Below are 25000 nucleotides of genomic sequence, written 5' to 3'. Positions count from 1 at the left end.
GTGTCTGCGAGGAAAGCTCTTTCTCTGTAACACTGTCATAGAATGTAGAATTCCCTGCACAGAGTTTCACCGTCCATTCTCCCTAGTTGCTGTTTGGTGTTGCAGCGACTACAAAACTAATGACCTGGCTGTCCATTAGGCTACAACTTTAAAAACAATACAGTTGATGATTGTTTTGGAAACGTTTAGTTGTTGCGTGCTGACAGGCTGTAACTCAAAATAGTGAACATGGCGAGACTGACACGTCATTCACAAATTACAAGCGTCATGTAAACTGCGCATGGATCGGAAAATCAGATCATTGTTGATGCAGATATGATTATAAATGGTGAAAATGAAGGAGGGAATTCCAAAAAGTTAAAGACAAGTAAAGATGCCTTATTTTGGTGCAGCAGCTGTGCAGAGCCAGCACCTAGGCTACATGCAGGCAGCGCCAGGTGTAAAGGCAACTTTCCTTGAGGAATTTAATATCTCTGGATCGGTTTTTTGATCGGCATGTTTTTCCGATCACCGATCAGGCTATTTTTGGCCATTATCGGCCGAGCATGATCGGCTGCCGAGCAATCGGAGCACCTCTAGTATCAAGTTGTTCAGAGACATTGTATTGAAAGTTAAGTGTATTATGTGGAAGACCTTGAAATAACAAAAGGTTATTGGACGGATTGTTTCATGGTTTCTTTGCTACAAAAACTGAAATGCCTACTACAGATACAGTATACCGTACCGGTGACATTTTTTTATACAGAGGAATACATGACAGCACCAAGCAGCAAGCAAAGGCCTTGGGGGCTTGCTCAGACTGCCACACTTTCTGCCTCAAAACATTCAAAGAGCTTTGCTGCGATTCCACACCCCAAAAATGTCAAGATTTGTTTACTGTTGGTATGTCACTCATGGCCCCTCTGTCTTTAAACCACAGATAGTTGAAACTCAGCTGTCCAAGACTCACTGTAGCTACGCACGCAGAGAGCCATTGTAGAAAATCTTTTCCAAAAGTTGAACACATTTTAACTTTAGGTGCCTTGAGTGTTTAAAGGGCTTTTTTGGAGTGAGGCGAAGGCGGAAAAAGCAGCAAGGCTTTCGTTGTCACAACGGTCAAACCACTTGGCAATGTCGCTTGTCAATGGTCAACCGTGTCACTAAAAAGGACGCGTTGCTCAAAAAGATTTGAATTCCTGTGAGGGAAGAAAGGTATTGCAGCCTGAATGGCCCCTAAACTGCTGTTGTGGACCTAAAGGCACCACCAGCTAGATACAACTTTCCCTTACTGTTCCTTCAGAAGACAGCGTGTATGTGCACATGTGGGTGTGCTTGTGTGTGTATGTGTGTGTGTGCGTGATCTAATGTTTGAGGCCATGAGCCAAAAGAACGAAATCAGCTAGTAAAAGCTTTGTGTGTGGACACTTTAGCTGCTGTGTGGCTTCAGACTTCAGAAAGAGCAGGGGGAGCACTCAAAATGAACTTCAGAACATCCTCTGGACTATTTACGGTGCTGTTTACACATATCCCGATTTTTTTTCCCCCTAAATGGGATATTGTTTTTAAAGCCGGATATTTGATATGGGGATTTTAAAACTCTGTTTACGTATAAACGGAAAGCCGAAACCAAAAACATCCATGAACGCCTAACCAGCTTCTTAAGCACCATGGACAGAGCCATAGAAACATTGAACTCTTTCTACCGCTCGGACCATGGACAACCATTTCGAAAGCATTCTATATCCATGGTGACCATTGTGCCCAGTACGTTTCTCCATTCCGGTATCTTCGAGCTCTGGAGAGAATTCCATCACCATTTCACCACCGATCCTGGCCAAATTAACTGCAGCGTTTGTATGCTCATTGCGTGTATAGTGTGCGTGTACTCATTAAAAACCGTGCCGCTCAGGCAGTCATTATCTTGCCTGGCTGTGACAGCCCATCAGAGTGACGGCACCCAGTATAAAAAAAAGAGAGGGGGACATATCTTAAGGAGCAGAACGTAAACAGTGTCATGTCACCGTGACGGTGACGCTACCAACGGCCAATCAGCGTGACGTTATTAAGATGTTATTTACAAGCCGATACGCAACAGCCCGTTTAAAGAAGCATCCCGGCGGCTGACAGTGAAGTCCGCGCAGAGATAATGGTGTGAAATGTGTCAGGCTGTGTCACTTAAAAGCCATCAGTGTGCATGTCTGTGTGTGTGTGTGTGTGTGTGTGTGCGTCTGTGTGTGTGTGTGTGTGTGTGTGTGTGTGTGTGTGTGTGTGTGTGTGTGTGTAGTGCAGCCTTCAGGCTCATAAACGGGATCACATGTGTCTGTCAGCATTACTGTTGTTGTTTGTTTATGCAGTTCAGTTAAGCTTCATTATTTACATGGGGGGTGTGAAGGTGTGTGTGTGTGTGTGTGTGTGTGTGTGTGTGTGTGTGTGTGTGTGTGTGTGTGTGTGTGTGTGTGTGTGTGTGTGTGTGTGTGTGTGTGTGTGTGTGTGTGTGTGTGTGTGTGTGTGGCGGAAAGAGGGTGTTACTGATCAAAGACCTACCAACTCTCTGACTTCTTCAAGCTGTTTGTCGACATTTAGAACCAGCTGCGTCTTCTCCTCTATAAAAAAAAAGAGCGGGGAGAAAAACAGAGAGAGAGAGAGAGAGAGAGAGAGAGAGAGAGAGAGAGAGAGAGAGCAGAAGACACATCACGGATCAGCTGATGATGGAGCCGCCATGTTTAATGACAAGAGAAGTAAACACAACACAACACAACACGCCCGAGTCGCCCACACACACACAACTAGCCACACACACACACACACGCGGACGCACACACGTGCCTCCTACTCACATCCAGCTACCGTACAAACACACACACAGACACCCGTACGCCTCACATACAGACACAGACACGCACAGACTCTCATACAAACACACACACACGCACAAACAAATAAGCATCTGAGACAGGCAGGTTTATTTCTGAAGCTCGCTGTATATCTGTGAGCAGAGCAGCAGCCGTTGTGTTTTTGATGTATGCTGTGCTATTGTGTGTTTGTGTTATTGGTGCTGTGTTGTTTATTTGTGCTTGTATGTGTGTTGTGCCTCCTGTGTGTGTGTGTGTGTGTGTGTATATGTGTGTGTGTGTGTGTGTGTGTGTGTGTGTGTGTGTGTGTGTGTGTGTGTGTGTGTGTGTGTACGCGTGCGCGCACGTGTGTGTGTGTGTGTGTGTGTGTGTGTGTGTGTGTTGCCTGGCTCAAAGGAAGCAGTCATGTCACCTGCAGCAGTCTCCTGCCTCACCACACCCACACACACTCAAGCACAGATGCTCTTGACAGCCACTGATGTGCGTGCAGGTGTGTGTGTGTGTGTGTGTGTGTGTGTGTGTGTGTGTGTGTGTGTGTGTGTGTGTGTGTGTGTGTGTGTGTGTGTGTGTGTGTGTGTGTGTGTGTGTGTGTGTGTGTGTGTGTGTTCACGCGGGTGACTATCTTTGCTGTGCTGAGGGCATATCATATCAAAACGTTCAAAGTTCAGATTGTTTATCATTGCTTTTTTTTCTCAAGTACAATAGTAGTGCATTGGATGTGTGTGGAGGACTGCTCGGTCCTTGATGAAAATAATAAAATGTGTCGTATCTTTTAAAAGGTATAACTAGAAAGGTTCATCAATAAATGGCATACGTTACAAAAGTGCATGTGGTTAGGTTAATCAGATACCTCAAACTAACTGGACTAAAACAAAGCTGGGTTTGTACAGCAATGACATCTAAAGAGGCCACACAGAACCGTGTAACATTTAGAACAAGCTGTTCACAACCTAGCAGACAATGTTACACTTAAAAGCACATAGAGACCTCAGATGCAGTACCAGTACGAACAGATAGCAAGCGAGCTGATGTCCAACATCACGGTCACGGTGGAAAGACAAAGGTCTCGCACCTTACTATAGCTTACAGTACACATCTGATCTTCAGTGAAATATATATGAAGCTACAGCTGGGAAATAGGATAAGAAATTACTGAAAGAAGATTTTTAAAGAGAACAGACTTTAAAAGCACTCCCTGAGGGCGAAGAATCTGGATGAATCTCCTCATAAAAGTCAAAGAAACTCACTTCAGTGAGGTTGGTCATGGAGTTTACTGTTAAATTATTTCTCTGACCAATAGAAGAACATGCCGGGTCCACCTAAAAAGCACCAATAGAAATCGAAGGAGTTTAAGAGATATTGTGCATCGGACCAATCATAAAATTGGGGGAAATAACGCCGCTCTAGGGAATTGGGCTTCCGACCAATGAGGTTGAGAGGCTATGGGGCATTGCCAGGTTCCTAGCCAATCGGAACTGATGGAATTCAAGAAGGCCTGCAGCGGTGGGCCAATCAAAAGAGTCCGGTGCTGAAAGGGCCTTCAAGGTGTCCCCCTCAGGGCAATGCAAATCAAGCAGGCTCCACACTCACAAAGATCCCCCCACCCAACACACACATAGGCACACACACGCACGCACACATACACACACACAGACAGACAGACACAGGTAAACAGCCAGGGGCTATTCTAGAGCTAGCAGACGAACGGCCGCAGTATGAAAGTGCATGAAAGTCTGTGTGTGTGTTTTCCCTTGCAAACTGGCCGTCTGAAGGCTCCAGCATACCTCTCCAGGCTTCAGCCAACAGATACTGGCCGGATACTGACTATACAACACCCTATAGTGACTATGTGTGTGTGTGTGTGTGTGTATGTGTGTGCGGCGCACAACACTGTTTCATATTTAATCACCTTTGATTGACAGGCTGCTTTCTCCACATAAGCCTGTTCTATTCAGAAGTACAAATCTTTACTTAAAGAAAGGAGAGGCTCCGGTGTTTCTGCTTTAAAGGCCGCTGCGGCCTCGGAGCCAGAGCCAAGGCCTCACACGCTGCAGCTCCTGGAGGGACTCCCCCTAGCCCCTGCCCGCCTGCCCGCCCCACTACAAAGGCATCAAACACCTTCATCCAGGATGCCAGGCAGAAGCCCACAGTGCACCTGAGCAGCGCAACGCTACAGTGAAGAGTAGCATACAGTAGCAGTGTAGAGCCCATGTGCACAGCCAGAGGGGGATATTAGGTCTAGGTATTAGGCTAGCCGCGTTAGTTCATTCATTCATTCATTCATTCATTCATTCATTCATTCATTCATTGTTTGTTTGTTTGTTTATTTGTTTGCTTCTAATTAGTGGCCCATTGTCCAAACAGACACGTGTGAATACCGACCAATGAGCGATAGGCATTGTGAGCAGCACCTGAGCATTGCAGTACAGTAAGGCTGGAGTTCCCGAATCTATTCCCACTTGGGGCTTGGCATTTTCACAAATGTCCGCCAATAACCCGTCAATTTAAATTGCACAATAAATAAACAGTCAACAGTAACACAAACACAAATATCATTAAAAGATGTTAAGAAAATTATTTCTGGGCCCACTTGGAATACCTCCGTGGCCCCAGCCAGCACACTCTGGGCCCCAGCCCACAGTTTTGGGAAACGCTGCAGAACAGTGTGACAGAGCATAGTGTAGTGTAGCGCTTAATAAGACATGTGCACACGAGGGGGAGGGGAATTGGGCCAAGGCTAGTGGCTTTTAGTTCATTGTTTGTTTTTAAATATAAATAGCTGCCCATTGTCCAGACAGACACGTGTGAAAATCAACCAATGGGTGATGGCTATAGTAGGAGTACTTGAGCATATAATAACGTAGCACTAGAGAACACATGGGCTCACCAGAGAGGGGTATTAGCTGTGGGTTAGCACACGGCTTTGGTTCATTGTAGAGCATGACATTTTTCAGGAATTCCTGTGGGTCCCGTGGGTCCTGCGGGATTCCCGCAGGATGGGATTCAAAATTCATGGATTTAATTCTATTTTGCTTACAGCTCTGATGCTGATTATCACAGATTACAGTATATTGACCAGATAAGAAGGAGGAGAAAAGAGCTGCTTGCATATAAAATGGACACCATGGCCCATGAGTACAATAATGATCCAGGATTACACTACATACACTGTCATGAGGGCCCAGCCATGGCTCAAACGGTAGGGCACTGCATTGTTACATCGAGAGCGAGGTTCGATTCCAGTCCAAGGACATTTTCTGAACCTCCCCCGTCTCTCTCTACCCCACTCATTTCCTGTCCCACTCTGCATTCTTCCCTCTGGCTATCGCCAAACTATATCAAGGCTGGGTGTGATATGGTCTGGGAACAGTCTATTCATTTTCAAGGGGAGGTTGACCAAAACCATTTAGAAATACTATCCAATGTTATTTAACTAATTTAAAAATCTAAAGCTTAATGAAAAACTGGCTTGTCATCTGGTGTAGACATGATGGATCTGCAATACTACGAACTTCTCTAGTTTGCCCTTGAGTGCTTGGTGTACAATATGCGTGAGTGGCCTCGGTCCTGGGATGTTTAAAGCGGAGATCATGCGGGATGAGATCCACTTCCACCCCCATTGTATAGGAATGTAGCTGGGTGCTCTAGTGAATGGAGGAGAAGGGGGAGGAGGTGGGACGATCCGGAAGCCTTCACGCAAGACAGGTGAAAGGGAAAGGAGGGGTTTAAATATCTGCGAAATCGGGAGCAAGTAATGACGGCTGTCAATCACTCACAGGCTTCCTCCCGAACCATGTTTATGTATAAACAACATTTCTGTTTCTCAACTGATATATCTTGCTCTCCCTCCCCTTTAGGCTACATGATAACAGCAGCAAAACGTCACTATACCATGACGTCAGCAGTACACCAATGACACAACAGGCATTTTTGACACCTACATGTGCCGATCGAAGACGCAAATTATGTAAGGGAGAAGTCACATTACGTCCCGGGTGGTGCTATACACCGCACATTTAAAGCAGACCACAAATTTCCTTGAGACGATGAGCCCGCACTAATTTGACCTACGTAGCACATGACATGAGAGGTGTGGGGGGAAGAGTGGGGAAGGAGGAGTTGAAGTGGGGTACATGATGCATCGCAAACTTTTTAGGGGTGTGGGACAACGCGTCTACACAGACAACGTCAGTGAACTTTGGGCTGCGTCACCATGGACATGGTAATGCCAACCCTTGCAACGAACACCAAAATGGAAACAGCAACTGCAGGAGTTGCAAGGTCCATCTGCAGTCATATTGATCCAGAGAGACGTAGACGTTGCACAAAGTCAAATACGCCTTATAACATGACGTCAGCAGCACACCATGTCACCATACCATGACGTCATCAGTTCATGGTGTCATCTACCCTAATGACACAATGTCAACAACAGGGTCATGTCAAAATAATGTCTTAAATTAAGTGACATGGGATCGACCAACCACTCACCAACATTATAACCTCTAACCAAACACACACAAACACACACACAACCTCATCGAATTGTACTTTTTATTACCGCCAAGTGGATATCACAAAGAGCTCTTAATAAGATGTAAGCTTAGCCACACCAAGGACAAAAACAAACAACTTAGAGAATAGTACAGAGGATGGTGGTGGAGACTAGGTATCATCCTAACTGCGGGACATAACTTAGTTCTGACTCAAGGGCCTGTGCTGGCTAGGGGCCCCGAGTGGTATGAGGCCCAGAGAGCTATAAGCAGGGGGGCACTGGGAGCCACTTCCACTGACCACTTCCCAGAGAGACAGGAGTGTGTGTTCAGCAGGTCCAGAGACAGACTGGTTCAACCATTGCCCCAGCCTGCCACCAGTGTGTCAGGAGAACAGTGTGCAAACACTTTTCACAGACACACACACACACACACACACACACACACACACACACACACACACACACACACACACACACACACACACACACACACGCACACACACACCTGACCAGGTGCCACACAGGTGTCAGAATCCAGAGAGAGAGAGAGAGAGAGAGAGAGAGAGAGAGAGAGAGAGAGAGAGAGAGAGAGAGAGAGAGAGAGAGAGAGAGAGACACACACACACACACCTGAAGAAATGAAAAGGGTAAGATTAGCAGAATTATCGGTTACCATGGTTACCGTTTCACACACTGATACTGAGGGTCGCTCAAAGTGAGACAGTATGAGAGAAAGTGCATGGCTGCACACATTCAACAACCAAGCTGAACCCTGCAGAGTTGTATAACGTAGAAGAACTCTTACAAATGTAATTACATTCAGAAATGTAATTTCAAATTCTTTGTATGACCAGTGCATGTAAAGAAATTGACAATAAAACCTACTTGACCTACTTGACTACTTGACTTGACTACATTACATTACATTACATTACATTGCATTTGGCAGACGCTTTATGACCAAAGCGACTTTCAAAAGAGGACATAATCAAGCCAACATCACAAGCAAATACAAAGTGCATGATATTACATGGTTTTAACTTTTTAATATCATACTACTAGTGTTGTGATTACATGTTTCTAACTACCTTTAACAACTCTTCAACTCGGGGCATACAGGCTGGAATTCAGACACACTCCCTGGACTTGAATACAGGAACATCTCAATTCATTATCTGGGCTGTTTGTTTTACAGAGCCCAGAAGTGCATATGTAAGCTTCTGTCTTTGCCTAAAGCTCTAGTCAGAGAGAATAGAGAGACTATCTCTGCTCTAGTCACTCTTGTCCTCTGTCTCTCTCTCTCTCTCTCTCTCTCAATCACCCACCCAAGCACGCACGCAGACACCACATCCAAACCAAGCCTTCATTGAATGAATGAAACGCATGCTATGCATTCCAACTCTAAACAAAATATCACCACGCCTTCAAATGCAACTCCACAATGTGACCCAGCCCCACCCTTAACCTTTATTGTTCTATACAAACAATCCCAATTATTATCAAACATGGCTCAGGTTTAGGGGGACATTGTCATTTTAGTAAGCTCTGTAAAGAACTGATATAACGCTTGGGCATGACCACAGTGGGGAGGAAGTGGGGATATAGTTAATGAAAAAAAAAAACAGTTGCCGTTACTGCATGACAGAACAGAAGACTTACAGCAAAGCTGGACCACAGGTTAAAAAAAAGATAGCACATTTTTGTAAAGCGTACATGTTTCTTTCACTCAGCGGTTTTCCAAACGTTTCAGAATAAAGTTTCCAGACACTGCGCATGTTAACAGCTTCAAAGCCCCAGTGTTTTAATAATGCATGTCGTGTGAATAGGCTAACCTGAGCAAGTAGTGGTTGGAGTAGAATAAAGTTAACCACACATAGAGGTCATCTAGTTAGTTTTCTGGGACTTAATTATGACTATTACTAGGTTCAGAGCCCAAATATTATGTGGTTTGATTGATACTTATGAATTGATGGATTAGCGGCTGTTGGCTTATTAGCTAATTGTAGTAGATCAATAATGCAAGTGGTCCTTTAACTGTCAGCTGACTAGCGTTAGCTGGTTAAGCTACGTTTTCATTTTCCACAAGTGACACAGACACCGTGCTGTCATCCTGCGGACACCACAGGTGGGTTTCACCAACACGACAGGCAGCTATATGAACGGCTGATGGATTTGGCTGTCTCTTCTCTGGAAGCTTTTCTCCTCAGCAAAAGGTAAGAAACCACCGGTTTGTTTGACAGCAGCTAACCCAAGCTAGCTTTGGCTTCACTGGAACACTACTGTTAGCTGGTGAAGGAGGACTAGCAAGGATAGTTACTAAGGCTGGATACTCGTCAAAATACTTACCACCGCTAAGTTTGGGTATCCGACCAACCTTGTTGGTTATTTCAGCTGTGAGGGTGCTGAAGTCCTGCTCGTAGGTCTCGAAATCCGAAGACATGGTGGGAATGGCAGTTAAAAGGAGCGTGGATATAAACAAACACGTCAAAATACAGCAAACTGCGTTCTGATAATTTGAAAGGTTACGTCACATCCGTTTTGTGCAACGGGGAATATTTGCCCTGGCGTCGAGAGCTGCAAAGAGACCGAGTACAACAATGTCAATTATGTCCACAGCCTTTCTGTGATGTGTCCACGAAAGGTGATCAAGTATGTCTACTGGTTAATGTTATGCTTATTTTTATTTATTTATTTTATTGTGTGATTAACTAACCCACGAACAGAACATACGGATACCATGGGCACAAGCAGACATGAGAAGACATTAGTGATGGGTTGATTTTTTTAAAACATGTTTTGAAATAAAGATAAACTGGTTCATAAATCGGCATGCATGTGAAGTGCCCGTTAAAAATCATCTGCTAGAAATTAAATGTTAGGTCTAACTTTTATTTTGAAGAACCTTGTGCATTGAATTATGGATTAGGGAATGTCTGGCATTTTCGTTCCCCCCTTTGATAGCGTTATAATTGTTATATTTTTGGGATCGTGGAAAATAGATATTCTTAGTGATCAGAGGTTATTCTCCCATAAAAGTGAAATCACATTGCCCGCTTTGGTTCAAAAGTACGTGTTTTCTTGAAATCCCTGGGTACAGTGATGGATAACAGGAAATTGACTGGTTGGATAGGGCAGGAGTCAGTACGGAAGTTGGTTTTGTGGTGGGTTAGCTTCATAACTACCTGCCAAAAGCTTGGCACGAACGAGACCCAGAAGCCAAGGTTCTTGTGACTGGATAATCATACATATTGAATACAGGGTAAATCTGAGATTTCGTTGACATCCAATGTTGTGCGTTTTTTTGCAGTAGCCAATTTAGAAATCACATGGGAATGAATGGGGCTTCAGAAAGGGACTGTCAGAGTTAGCTACTGAAGATAATTAGCTGGGCGGCTAATATTAACAATCAATGTTGTACTTGTAGGCTACCGAGAGAAAATGGCATGCTTCATTCTGAAAACTGAAGTGGACAGTTTTATCAGTGGGATCCTGCTTTCTATGGTAGTGACGTAAATGTCTGTAATTAGCGACATGCACATATGAATGGCTCAGTTCATATAAGTCTTATCAAAGTGAAGTCTTGAGTTCAGTCATATGATAGGTCTGCTGGTTCCTTCCTGCTACGAATGACAGACAGCGTATCATTGTACATCCGCCTATAAAAATAAACAAATAAATAAACGTGTGTGCAAGCTTTGTTATTATTTGTTATTATTTACTGTCAGCTGTCAAAATAAATACAATATGGAGCCCAATTTTGTCATTTCCTTTTGTTCTTCATTAATGCCTGTATCTATGTCCATAACTCAGATGGACGCCGGTGCTCCTGGTGTCCCTCAGTAGGACGGAGTAGCGCTGAGGCCCTCTGGAGAGGCTGTGGAAGGATGCGCGGCGCCGACAGAGCAAGGCATTCTGGGACTGAAGCGAGCACCGAGAGCCATCAAGACGCGGCGGCGGAGCCGTGGGTGCTGAGCAGGAGACACGGGAGAACAGGAAGAGCTCCGACGTCGACACCCACCACCACCATCATCACCACCACGGCACACACCCTCCCCAGTAGACACAGACACCGAGCCTGACGTCCTTATCCATCCTCATACACATACACACACCCCAAGACTTCACATTCACAACTACTGACTCAACAAGAGACAAGCCAGAGAGGGGTCACACTCACACTCACAACATGAATTTCATATCCCCGGTCGTGACATTTCAGAACCTGCACGAGGCGCGGCGCCTGTGCCACTGGGGGCCAATGGTGGCCCTGTCGGTCATCGCCATGTGCTCGTGCGTGGCCATGCTGGACTCCATCATCTGGTACTGGCCCCTGGACTCCACCAGCGGCAGCATCAACTTCATCATGCTGGTCAACTGGACCATCCTCATCCTCTACAACTACTTCAACGCCATGTTCCTGGGGCCCGGCTACATCCCGCTCGGCTGGAAACCGGTAACTAGTTGATCAATCCATCTGATTAGTCTTTCATGGAGTCAGTTGTAATTTAAATTAGAAATGCACTCAGAGAGTGCAGACCTCCGTCAAGGAAGCTGTTTGATAGAACATTTGACTGTAACACCCTCATTTTTTTCAAGTCTTTCTGCCTTGTTTTTGTGGAGTGAGAAACTTTAATGTCAAAATTCACTCTATCCCACAATGGTGAAGAATCTTTAAAACAAATCCTGAATGCAGATCATGAGCCAAATCTCCACCAAAATGTAATCACTTCTTCCTTTTCCAACCAGTCCACAAAATTTCATCAAAATCTGTTCTTAACGTTTTTGAGTTATCCTGCTGACAGACAAGCAAACAGAACAATTAAACCAACATGACCGAAAACACAAGCTGGCAGAGGTAATCAGATAAGTCTGCAGTAACGTCGTGTTACTGCTACATCCCGGCTACATCCCACTTGCCTGGAAAGTTAAGTTACCGGTAACCTTTTGAGCGATCAGTCGATCTGATCCATTTACAACTTGTTATTCAGTCAATCAGTCTGATTAGTCGTTCAATAAATCAGTCAATAAATTAGATCATATTAGCCAGTTAGGTAGTTACTTTTATCAACTTCAACACCATGTTCTTGAGGCCTGGGTACATCCTGCTCAGCTGGAAGCCGGTAACTTGTTAATCAAGTCAATCAGTCAATAGGTTCTTGCTTTTAGGCTTGTCTAGAATTCCAGGATATCAAACAGCCCATCAAATCAACTACAGTTAATTCAATGCCGTGTTTTGGAGAAATGGCCTTTGGGTGCAACACCTACTTTTCGAGCCCTGGAATTGCACACAAATTTTACAAGCAGGTTTGGACACCTCTAGCTTTAGTTTACAGACAGACACAGGCTTTAAAATTGCACTGTCCCCTCAGTCTGCCCATGAAATAGCATATGAATATGTTTGGATATCTTTCCTTTGTGAAAGGCGTGATAAATAATTTTGACCATTTGGGGCTTTAGATCTTTGTAAGTGTGCATACTGAGTCTGTGAAATATCAGGCAAATTGAAGAGGGTCACCTGGGGAGATTCTAGGGAGTAATGTAAATGACGTGCAATGACCCACTACTGAAAAGGGTTTTAACAGGACCTAAGCATGTGTATTTTCCTCCTCAGATGGAAGCTGGTACCAGTTTATCAACCAATCTATCTATCTATCTAATCAGTCTTAAGTGAGTCATTTAGTTGTTATTTAGATCTGATTAGTATTTCAGACAGATATTCAAGCTCCTCCATTCAAGGGAACAGGAGTTGTAAATTATATCTCTCTTACTGAACACATCTTGAATGAAAACCAACAGCCTGCTAAAGCTAAACATCTCCATAAAAGCACTAGGACTGAAAGGATGGGTGGCTGCCAAGAGCGTAGTTAACTAAAACCCCTTTTTGGAGCTTTTTCCTACTTTACTCTTTACTAAGCCTCTAAAATAATCCCTTGTCATAATCCCGATTAATGTTTACAGGGGTGTGAAGTGTTAATTTTAGTAATGTCTCTGTCTCACACAAGCTTGCTCCCACCCCTTTCTGTGTGTGTGTGTGTGTGTGTGTCTGTCTCTCTCTGTCTCTGTGTCTGTCTCTTTCTCTCTCTCTCTCTCTCTCTCCAGTTTCTCTCTCTCGCTCTCTCTCTAGCTCTCTCTCTCTCTCTCTCTCTCTCTCTCTCTCCCTCCCTTCAGGATAATCTCCAGGATACGGCCTACCTCCAGTTCTGCAGGCTGTGTCAGGGCTACAAGGCGCCGCGTTCGCACCACTGCCGCAAGTGCAACAGGTATCTTGACCTCACTTCACCCTGTTACATCATCCACCGCCACACCTCAGGTCTACCATTGCTGTAACAACAATCTCCCCTCTTTGCATTTAGCTCTTAGCACATAACAGGGTTCCCACGGGTCATGGAATTTCTGGAATATCATAGAATTTCATAAAAGTTTTTCTGGTCATGGAAAGTCATGGAGTTTTACCATTTTGCATGAACAGTCATGGAATATTATGGAATTTTCTTACCAGTTGTGTAGAAGCAACAACTTTTTTGTTTGGTGTATAATATTGTTTCTCACTGGTTATGCTACAATGCTTCCAGAGACGGTTTGGTTTCGCGCTGTAATGTGCAACATTCTAGAATGCAATGTGCCCGGCATTGGCTCTAGGGGTGAAGATAATCTTCAGTTTTCACACTTTTAAAAACATTTTAACATAATTTCTTTTTACGGAAGTGGTCATGGAAATTCTGTTTTTTGGGTCTGGAAAGTCATGGAAAATCATGGAATTTTATATCTGAATTAGAGTGGGAACCCTGACATAACCTTTACCTGTCTCTCTTCTGCTTTTTCGGTGCAAACTACCCATTTGTAGGATGTACTGTTTTTTATAATGCAAACAAACACAATACACTAAGATTACCAAAGCACATTTACCCTAAACAACACATTTTCCCATTCTATAAAAAAGACATTGGACATGGACAGATGCCATCCATCAACAGTGGCCGGTCCCAGTTTACAGCATAGCGTTCTCATAGCATGGGAGGATGTGCAAAACAGCAAGGAGTAAAGATGAATAAATAAAAAATAAATCAATGGTAGATGAATAGTCGTAGTAGCATGCCGCAGGTATCATGGCCTCGGCTCATCCTCTAACATCATCACCGCTGCCTCGCCTGTAACAGGTGTCACGTTACTCTAACCGGAGTCATCTCCCTTTATTACATCATCACTGCGAGTGTCGAGTGTCAATTTTGCTGTGTACGCATAACCGGCATGACGTCGCGTAATGAGTGCCATGTGCATTACACCCCTTTTTGGGGGATACCATTGGGGAACAAGCCAAGGCAAGGCCCTGTTCATTTCAAAAAAGGGAAAACTCCAGGCAACTCCAGGTGAAAAAGAGGAAGTCCATTAAAAAGCCTTTATCGTCATAGGGCTAAAACATGATTAAAAAAGCCAACATGTTTGGACCGCACTGGTCTTCATCAGGGCTTTGTCAGGGCATGACAGGACTTCCTCTTTTTCACCTGGAGTTGTCTGGATGTTTCCCTTTTTTGAATTGAACTGATCCCCTTCATCCAAGAGCACCCAACAAATATACTTTAAGAAGATACTGCGACTTTTTTGAGCTACCAGCCATTTTGTGTTTTACTAAGGCCCTGTTCATGTTGGGAAAGAAAGAATAAGCTGAAGACAAGGACCTGTAGATTAGCTTTGTTCACATTCAACATGCCGAAGACGTGTTGTGTTGTCGCCTGCTCAAATAATATGTTAATAGTACTGTGTTTATTTCGGGCTAGCCGATGTTGCATATAAGTTAACGAGACATTTGGTTTGTTGTCTCCTAAAAGGGATGGGACCGTTCTTTCATGGACCGAGGTTGTCATGATCACTAAGACAAGTGGTTATTGTCACTGTTGCAAATACCATTGCTATACACTTATACACTTATTCAGTTACAGTAACGGCAATCATCTCCACTTAAATATTCACTGCAAAGTGTAAAGTGTCCAATTTCGTGCAACATTTCGTTTGACAGTGTTGAAGTGACAGCTTCCAAACATACAGCAGGTATAGGCTGCTCATATTCTGTGAAGTTAACTTCTAAACTCTGATGGACACACACCACCATATGGCCTGAGATATTCCTCTTCCCCCCCATCCTCTGCCTCCTCTTCATCCTACTCATCCTCTTTCTCCTCCTCTTCCTCCTTTTCCTCCTCCTCCTCCTCTTCCCCATTCTCTTCATCACGCTCCTCCTCTTCCTCCTCCTCCCTCTCCTCTTCCTCCTCCTCATCTTCCTCATCCTCTTCCTCTTCTTCCTCTCCCTTCTCCTTCTCTTCCTCCTCCTCTTCCTCAGGTGTGTGATGAAGATGGACCACCACTGTCCGTGGATCAACAACTGCTGCGGCCACCAGAACCACGCCTACTTCACCAGCTTCCTGCTGCTCGCCCCGCTGGGCTGCATCCACGCAGCCTTCATCTTCATCATGACCATGTACACCGAGCTCTACGACAGAGTAAGTTCATCATCCTCTTCATCTCCTCCTCCTCATCTTACCCTGCATCTTTAATATGACCATGTACACAGAGCTCTACAACGACTAATTTCACAGCATCATCATCTTCATAAATGTCTTTTGCATAGTGCTGTTGTAGTTTGGATTGACTTGGTGGTGTCGTTTTCTGGAGTTGTTGACTGATGTTGTGGTGCTGCTGTTGTCGCAGGTGTAGTTTAACGAAGTTGTTGACCGATGTTGCGGTACATTATTATTGTCGAAGGTGTCATTTGGGTGGAGCTCTGTGAAGATCGACATGAGCGCTGTGAGGCGCGTGCATCATCCCATCATGCCGTTTGGCGTGGCGGCTTTCGCAGCTACGCTCTTCGCTCTGGGATTGGCCCTGGGCACAACCATCGCCGTGGGGATGCTCTTCGTTATACAGGTATGGCATCTCCTCTCCTCTCTGGTAACAACATTATGTTGGAAGACACAGTGACTTGCATTGATATCTCTAGGTTTATCAATAGAACGCCACTGTAAGGCAAGGCATGTTTGTTTATATGGTGCATTTCATACATTACAATTCATTGTGCTTTACAAAAATAAAAACATGAAATAGAGGAAGGAAACATAAAAAGTAAGAAACAGTGAATATAGATATATTAAAATAAGACAAATATTTAAATTAAATATTTAAATTAAATATTAGTAGTCAATGTAGATTAAAAAAAACTGTAAAACCAAAGAAGAGTTAAAATAGAAGAGTTAAAAAAGGACATTTATTCAAGATAATATTCAAGTCAAAGGGTACAAAATACAAAATCAGACATAAACATGTCCTCAACATCCTGTTAGAACTTCACTGCATGTCCTTACTCTGCAATGGCACTTCAAGGTTCATCGCTGGCTCATTATGATTTGCACACCTCTCTTTGCCCATGTATAACAGTCAATCCGGAAAGTATTCACAGTGCTTCACTTTTTTCACATTTTATTATCTTACAGCCTCATTCCAAATGCTACAAATGAATCTCTGTTGTCAAAATCCTACACAAATTATTCCATTGTGAATGACCATGTGAAAAACAAGTTGTCTTGACGTTTTTTTTGTAGGATTTTGACAACAGAGATTCATTTGTAGCATTTGGAATGAGGCTGTAAGATAATAAAATGTGAAAAAAGTGAAGCGCTGTGAATACTTTCCGGATTGACTGTATAACAGTAGTAGCCCACCAGTGGTCATTGCTTCATTTTTGTCTCCAGTGTACCTGCATATGGTCTTATTATGTCTTATGATGCGTGTATGCCTGTGTTTGTTTGTGAGAGAGAGAAAACTAATTTTTGTCCCCTCTGCGGCAGATGAAGGTGATTCTCCGGAACAAGACCTCAATAGAAGTCTGGATCGAGGAGAAGGTGAGTTGAGCTTATCTCACAGTGGCTCACCTGGCTCACAGTCCAGAATCAGCTCTCGCGGTAGGCCATCTGGTTTAGTATTGGCACTTCTGGTGGGCCATTTGACTGACTAGTCCAGTATCAGCACTTTTGATTGGCCTTCTGGTTCAGTATGAGCATTCCTAATTGGCTTACGTCCAGTATCTGATGTTCTGATTGGACTTCTAGCTGACGTGTCCGCTATGTGATGTTCTGATCCGTGGTGATGTTCTGTTCTGATGTCTTGTGGCTCTGTGTTGTCTGTGTCAGGCCCGTGACCGGATCCAGTACTACCAGACGGGCGAGGAGTTCATCTTCCCCTACCACCTGGGCAGCCGCTGGGAGAACTTCAAGCAGGTCTTCACCTGGTCCGGCTCACCTGAGGGCAACGGCCTCGAGTGGCCCGTCCACGAAAAATGCCACCAATATACACTTACAGTAAGTCCGTGTGCGCTGCATGCACGCGCACATGCACATGCACACATCCCAGACACAAACACGCACACACTACATAAACCTAGGCCTTAACTGTTTTTTGTGCACATTTTTTAAAATGTTTCTGTTTGCAATTACACTGGGTGAACTAACTATACTTGGAAACATTGAAAGAGGTGTCCTCCACTTCTAACCTTCTGACCTTAACTGTTGAAGTGATTTGACAGTTTGACACAAATTGTCTCTTCTTTTCTCCCCAGATGGAGCAGCTAAAACAGAAGGCAGACAAGCGTGTGAGGAGCGTAAGTGCCTGCATTTCCTCTTTTCACCACTAGAGGTCAGTTCTGTCTTAGTAGTTGGACTGTCAGTTTGTGGTTTTAACACCATTTAATTAACATGGTAACTCCTATTGTACTTACGGTTCTTATTCGTGTTCTGGTCAGTATGACTGCTTTCCAAATTCAGTCAATGATGACTGTGTGGTTCTATTGAGGTCCATTCCATCTAGTAACACATTAAGTGTGTGCGTGTGCGTGTGCGTCTGTGTGCGCGTGTGTGTGATCCACAGGTGCAATACCGTGTGGTAGAGGATTATAACGGGGCGTGCTGTCCAGTGGCTAAAGGCTTTAACACCTTCCTGCGTACACCCTGCACTGAGGAGCCTCGCATCACGCTAACCAGAGGAGAGACCATCTACGCCACACGAGGGACCAAGTCAGTCACACACACACACACACACACACACACACACACACACAGATATGTAGAACAGCCACAACCAGCATTTGACTTCAAATTACAATTGAGTATAATAAAGGCATTAAAGTCCAAAAAAATACATCTATTACTAATAATTACATTATTGCTATTAATTACACTATCACTAATTCTTTATTCAGCTCAAGCGCAAGTGCATGGTCCAGGGACAGAGCCATAGGCAGGGCAAGCAGGGCATTTGACCCTGGGCCCAGGGCCCCCCTGTATTGGTGGTGGGGGCCCTATTATGACCCTGCCAGGCCGTATGGGGGGCCTATCAGTGTTTTGCCCAGGGGCCCTGTGTGCAATTGCTCCGCCACTGGCATGGTCCATATCAAGGTCTACAAAAAGATACGAATAAATAGCAGAAAGCCTTGTCTGAATAAATACTGAAGAAAATGAGGACAAACACAATGGTTAAGTTCATTGAAATGAAAAAAACAATTGTGCCACTCAGATGGGACCAAGGCACTGTGCTGACACCCGCACACAGCCATGCACACACACGCACACACAAAGTGAATTACAGTGTTTTGATATCCTCTCTTTTCTCATTTTCTAGATGGTGGATGTATGGAGACAAAGTCTTAACTAAAGAGCAAACTATAGGTAAGAATGTGTGTCTAATCAACAAACTTTATGAAGCACACTAAACTCAACCTGAGTAACAGGGTGCTAATTTAATTAGACATGACATGAATTAGACTTTCTTGCCCGTTGACAGCTTTTCAGCTGCAGCCCTTAGTGGGGTACATTGTGAAGGAGACGGGGGGGGATTTGTATTACTTTATATTATTCTATTTTTTAAACTAAGGGGGCATTGGCAGGCTTATAATAAGGTCAAGGGGGCGTTGGCAGGCTTATGATGAGGCCAAGGCAGTGTTGAAAACCACTATTTGTGTGTGTGTGTGTGTGTGTGTGTGTGTGTAACTTGTGCACAAAGGCAAACACACACTCTTCCTATCTCACACATGTGCAGTGTGTCCACTCTACTTCACCACTCCAATGCTCCTCCTGCCTTTCTCTCCTCAGCTGGCGACCGCATCAGAGGCTGGTTTCCACGGCGATGTGTTGAGAAGTGCCATTATGACACGCCCGAGAACTCCACCACGCCAGAGGACAAGAAAGAAAACTGACAACCAAGACACACACACGCACAGGGATCTCAACCATGCCATAGGACAAGGACAACTAAGAGCACACGCGCACGCACACACACACACGCACACACACACCTGCAAAGATGGTAGGGAGGCTCACACACACGTACTCACACACACACACACACACACACACACACACACACACACACACACACACACACACACACACACACACAGAAGGGGATCTCAACCATACCACAGAACAACTGACAACACACACACACACACACACACACACATTTGTGGTTGAACCAGAACTGTCAAACAGAACTGTAACTCACAGAGTGGGTGTGTGGAGTCTACCAGTGTGCGCTTGGGTTGGACCCAGCCCTGAGTTTAGGAGAAACATGTTCAGTCAGAATCACTGTACTGAGTGTAGAGAGCCCAAGTCACTCCTCTCCACACGACCTAAGATCGAAAAAAAAATCAATTGGAGGCCAGTGACTTTCCATTGACTCCTATTTGTTGTTTTTTCAATTTTGGGTCCCTTGCGAGGGCAAGACTTAGGCTCTCTATTGGGCAGGGGGCAGGGGGGTATTGTTAGTAGTGGACCTGCTTGCGTTTCCTCCCTCCCTCCTCGGTCTCCATGTAAACCTGAATATGCAACGCCTCTTTCTCCCAGCAGCCTCTGCAGTGCAGCGTCATCAAGCCACGCCTCCATACATTTCCTCCTCCTTCCTTACTCCCGCTTTTTTTCTTTTCTTTTGTACAGCAGAAAAACAGAAATCCTCTTTAATTTTTTTATTATTTTTCTAAAACAACCATGTGATTTTGCCAAATATATTTAGAAAATAAACATATTTGCTCCTGGTGTTTTCTGTCAAAGTGGGTTGTTTGTTTTTGCTTCATTGTTTTTCATTGATGAACAAAAGTCAGACTTGTTGGAGGTGATGGTAGAACGATGATGAACAAGATGAGACTGAAGAGGTGTTTGTATTAAAGTGCTTTTATTGATAAAAGAAGTGGATGTCAGGGGTTGGTAGCCTGGCCGCGCCAAAAACCCCTACAGCAAAGGTGTTGATGAATCTCGCTTGGGGTGCGAGAGGTCCCGGGTTCAGATCCCGGACGAGCCCCCAATTATGTTACGACCTGGCTCGTGACAAAAGCCGCAACGTGAAAATGGAGACAACACAAAGATTTACAGGTCAAAATAGTTATCTTTTATTTACAAGTTCAAAGTCTTAAATGTCTAGGGTATGATCAAAATAGTGTTGGTGCAGTATGGCATGGACTGAGTGAATGGGTGCAGTGCATGTCAGTGAGTGGAGAATGGAGGCACATACTTGTAGAAAAGGGGGAGACAGACAGAACAGAGAGTAGGAGTAAGGAGAGAGACCGGCCGTGTGTTCGCACACACGGCCTAGGAGTGCCTACTGAGCTAGAGCAGAGCTCCACCTTTTAAACAAGGCACCGCCCAGGTGCACTCAATGGTTGCAATTAACCCACCTGGAGGGAGAGATGGTAGCACCCCAACTGTAACCTGTCCAGACACTAGCTGAGAATCTAGGCAGATGTTATGTAAAGGTACAATGATTGAACTCCTTCCAATACCTCTGACCAAAACATGAGATCCAGTGGTAGTAGCATTAGATAGTGGTAAAGTTCCAGCTAACAAGAAGGACTGTGCAGAACCAGTATCACGGAGTACATGAACTGGCACACTCTGCTTCACTTCCGGTAAAGACACAGAACCATCACTAACAAAAGGGCTGTACTCGTCACCTTCACCATTAGTAGCAAGAAGAGATATTACACTACTCATCATACCAGAATCTGGCTGTGAGCAATGGTTATCAGAGGATATCAAATCATATTTAGCCGTTTTCTTGCGAAGGATCAAACACTCAGACACCTTGTGTCCCAACTCTCTACAATAGAAACATCTCACTTGACTTCTGTGGCTAGGAGAGTTACTGGTAGGGTGACCACCTGTCCGGACTTCGGCCGGATAACCCCGCCCCTTAACTATCTAACCTAGCGTCCTTGCGCAGTACCCGTGGCTTCAACTGGCTGACCCTGCGTGTCATTCCCCGACGTCGTGTCATTCTACACAGCAGGCTGAAATAAGGAAGCTGCGCTGCCATCTTACCTCAGACTAACGCAGCTGCTAACAACAGTTTTAGTTGTAAACAAGATGTTTTGGAAAGGATTTTCGCATTTCATTACACCCACCTCTCTCTGATAAAGGAGTCATCAGTACCACTAAATTAACGTTGTATCAGAGACGGTAGAGTATACGATAGACAATCCCTCCGTTGTAGTCTGTATTTATTTCATCTTTTTTTCATGCATGCATGATGTGTAGGCTATAATAGCCTACAATTTATTTGATGTATTTTACTGAAAGTAAAGGTCAGGAGTGTGTTTATCAGCTGTGTTTTAAAACGAGAGGCGGATGCTTCTGTCAGCCTTCCCCCCCCCCTGCAGACGCTTGGATAACCATAGCAACAGCACGAGCTCAAAATACAGACAGCGCCCGTGCAGAAAGACGCTTTCTTTGCCCTGGTTGAAAAGTTACGAGAGCCCTCGTTGTAAATGCATTTAGCGGACAAACTTGCTTGCAGTAGGCCTATGCGTTGCCAGTACAGCAATACAGTTAATTTGTTGTGCGCAGTCTGAAGTAATATCTGGAGTAACATGGCGGCCCCAGATATCGGAAACACGACCGTCTGTTAATCTAGTTTGTGTCAATGACGTTGCCTCGTATATCGAGGTCATAAGCACAAGGTGAGGAGGAGAGGAAAGACAAAGAGAGGGACACACGAACGTCGTAAACAGGTCGTAAAAACGGACCGATGGCCACCCTAGTTACTGGGTGAGCGTCTAGATTGACTAAACGAGTGAGACTGGTACTGACAATCATCTCCACCTGCTGGATATGGCCTACTCCTTGCAGGATTCCTCACAAGATTTGGATGAGCAACACGATGGCCATTTGCAACATGTTTGTGTGTAAGCACATATTTATCCACGAAAACAGCAGCCTTATCCAAGTTCATTCCCTCTTGCTTCTCCACTGGCAAGGACTTCGGTGGACAATACCAACGGTTACCTCGCGCTTTTCCCGTCTCCTGCACGCCGCGTGTGGTCGCTACCGGCGCCTCGGCCGTGTACCTCTGTATTGGCACTCCGACTGTGAGAATCGCGCATCGGTGCACCCTCATCTCCGGGTTGTATCCGTGTGGCCGTGGTCAGACACACCACGCGTTTAGGTGCACGAGCGGCGACTTTTAGCCCCGGTTGTGTGGTGCCTCTGGAAGCCGGGAACCCGTATCTCGGCTGCTGCTCCGGCCTCGGGAAATTGGACGTTTGTGTGTGTGTGTGTGTGTGTGGGCGCTCGGCTCACCGGATCAGCAGACGTATGTAGAACATTCACGTGAAAAGGAGCGTCTGTTCGATAGGTGGTGCAGCGCACAGTGTGCTAAAACTAAGGAAGACCTTAGAGAACTTCTGCTTCTTGAAGACTTTATGAATGGTCTTCCTGATCCTGTCTCTGTACACCTCAAGGAACATGAAGTTAACACCTTAGAACAAGCTGCTATCTTAGCTGACAAATACGTTCTGACTCATAAAGACATGTCTGATGGCCGCTGGCCTCATCCTCGGGGTAGGGTTTTCTCCAAGAGAAAACCACCTAGTGGTGTGTACACTGCCCATCCCATAACCTGCTTCAATTGTCACAAGGTTGGCCATAAAGCCAGTGACTGTTTTGATCTCAAAAACCCCAAACCTGCAGGCTTGATAACCACGTGTGGCACTGGGCTGGTTGCTTTGCAGAGTGATGGAGTTACAAAGAGCTTATGTCTGGCTGCTAAAGTGAGCAAAGGGAGGGGTACTGATTATGCTCCTTTCATCTCCCATGGCTTTGTCTGGTCAGTCCCCGGTCAGTGTTCCTGCGCGCATACTGAGGGATACTGGGGCTGACCAGTCGTTCTTACTTTCCGGAGTTTTACCACTATCGGAGCATTCATACGTAGGAAAGGTTGCTGTGAAGGGCTTTGAAATGTCTCCTAGGTGTGTGCCACTGCACCGTGTCCACCTAGTGTCTGAATTAGTCACTGCTGATGTGTCTGTTGCCGTGTGTACATCTCTCCCTGTAGCTGGGGTCTCTTTCATTTTGGGAAATGATTTGGCTGGGGCTAAGGTCTGGCCTAATTCAAATGTATTGTCTCATGATGTGTCCCCAGCGTGTGAGGTGCGGTCTGCGGTTGCAGGTGCAGATGTTGCTTATTCACCATCACCGGTGCTGAAGCGCAGGCGTAGGAAACAGAAGAAAAGTAGGCCTGCTGAGAATGCCCGGTTGAGTAAAGCACAGGTTAACATTGCTGATGGTGCTGAGCATTGTAATTCCGGTCCTATACAAAAGTTGAAATGTGAGTTTGCACATGCTAAGGTATGTAAACCTGGCAATGCACTGGGAAGCGGACAGGGTCGATGTGCGTGTGTGTGTGTGAGTGACGAGTGAGTGTGGGGATACCTAGGGGACTGCACTGCGGTGTTCTGGTCGTTCTGTTTGCCGTGATTNATTTCTGTTTGTTGTGAACTATTTCTTTACTTTTTCTTTTGTTAATCCTGAGGTGTGCCATTCGCCCTAATGTGTTACTCAAACAAGTTAGAAAATACACTACTGCCCAATTAACCCAGACACTACATAGCGCAGAATGTCTGCACACTCACACTCAACAGGCCAAGTTACAATTACAGTCGGAGAGGCCACCTCCTTCAGAGTAACTCTTACAGCCTACGCGCAACTTGCAAAAACAGCAGAAAGAGGGTTACACAATTATGAACGCTAAATGGAGCTAAAAATAGACCACGCGTTCCAACCCAACACAACACAACCGTAAGCAAGCAAGCGCAACACAGCTCACTAACTGACAAACAAAATTCACTCACCAATCCAGCTGGCACGGCCAAATCACTCCACCTGCATCCAGATGAGAACGCTGCTTTGCTGAAATTCACAGGGTATGGTTACATCTACAGTCCTCTGGCGACCTGTCCTGCACAAGAAAACTTGCTTTGCCTAGCTAGTCTTCGGAGGCTTGCCGACCTCGGGGCGACTGGTTAACGCATGAACTCGATGCAATACAAGATTGCACGAAGCGTGCCCCCGACAGGAATGTAAATTCCCGATCGGATTTACCTCTAAAAACAACAAACTTACAAACAGATCAAAACAACAAACAGTACTTCGAAGGAGAGGCAGAGCCAAGCTGAAGCACTCTTCCTAAACCAGAGACTTAATGGGCCTACCTAGTTAATTAAGAACAGCGTTCTCACCTGAATGAAAGCACAGCACCCAGCGCAATACCAGACAGAATCCCTGACGAGAACCCCAATTCCAAGGGGTTGGGGTTGGTGGGGTTAGTGCAGCTGAGCACAGAGTTGGTCTCTCACTGTTGTAGGTAT

The 25000-nt window shown here is 45.0% G+C and overlaps 3 protein-coding genes across 9 annotated transcripts in view; 1 reads left to right on the top strand and 2 right to left on the bottom strand.

Moving 5' to 3' along the window:
- vti1a (vesicle transport through interaction with t-SNAREs 1A) overlaps positions 1 to 9849 on the bottom strand; it is a 188629-nt gene extending 178780 nt beyond the window's left edge. For both annotated transcript variants that reach the window (XM_063217000.1, XM_063217001.1), the window contains exons 1-2: positions 9673 to 9849; positions 2524 to 2582 (exon numbers count right to left, since the gene is read on the bottom strand). In XM_063217000.1, the coding sequence (XP_063073070.1) occupies positions 2524 to 2582; positions 9673 to 9766 (153 nt within the window). In that variant the 5' untranslated portion in view covers positions 9767 to 9849. The remainder of the gene's footprint in view (positions 1 to 2523; positions 2583 to 9672) is intronic.
- zdhhc6 (zinc finger DHHC-type palmitoyltransferase 6) lies at positions 9420 to 20400 on the top strand. 4 transcript variants are annotated; one of them, XM_063216997.1, is made up of 11 exons: positions 9420 to 9539; positions 11137 to 11779; positions 13495 to 13586; positions 15662 to 15821; positions 16084 to 16245; positions 17163 to 17216; positions 17505 to 17672; positions 17930 to 17971; positions 18238 to 18383; positions 18988 to 19034; positions 19458 to 20400. In XM_063216997.1, the coding sequence occupies exons 2-11, from the start codon at positions 11513 to 11515 to the stop codon at positions 19559 to 19561; spliced, it is 1242 nt and encodes a 413-aa protein (XP_063073067.1). In that variant the 5' UTR covers positions 9420 to 9539; positions 11137 to 11512; the 3' UTR covers positions 19562 to 20400. The 4 variants fall into 4 exon arrangements, with proteins under 4 accessions (XP_063073067.1, XP_063073066.1, XP_063073069.1 ...); XM_063216996.1 differs by lacking the exon at positions 9420 to 9539 and adding an exon at positions 9876 to 9975; XM_063216999.1 differs by lacking the exon at positions 9420 to 9539 and adding an exon at positions 9890 to 9967.
- A 4541-nt stretch (positions 20401 to 24941) lies between these two features.
- Positions 24942 to 25000, bottom strand: part of acsl5 (acyl-CoA synthetase long chain family member 5) — a 24203-nt gene continuing 24144 nt past the window's right edge. For all 3 annotated transcript variants that reach the window (XM_063216993.1, XM_063216994.1, XM_063216992.1), the window contains exon 21: positions 24942 to 25000. This exon is cut by the window's right edge and continues 244 nt beyond it. The gene's annotated coding sequence lies outside the window, so the exon portion shown is untranslated.

The sequence above is a fragment of the Engraulis encrasicolus genome, chromosome 15 (genome assembly GCF_034702125.1).
Source record: "Engraulis encrasicolus isolate BLACKSEA-1 chromosome 15, IST_EnEncr_1.0, whole genome shotgun sequence".
Classification (NCBI taxonomy): Eukaryota; Metazoa; Chordata; class Actinopteri; order Clupeiformes; family Engraulidae; genus Engraulis; species Engraulis encrasicolus.
This window is presented reverse-complemented; position numbering and strand designations above follow the sequence as displayed.

Coding starts and splice junctions, on each gene's coding strand:
- zdhhc6 (XM_063216997.1), top strand. CDS start 11,513: ATGAATTTCATATCCCCGGTCGTGACATTTCAGAACCTGCACGAGGCG. Junction 13,587..15,661: donor CACTGCCGCAAGTGCAACAG/GTATCTTGACCT, acceptor CCTCTTCCTCAG/GTGTGTGATGAAGATGGACC. Junction 18,384..18,987: donor TACGCCACACGAGGGACCAA/GTCAGTCACACA, acceptor CTCATTTTCTAG/ATGGTGGATGTATGGAGACA.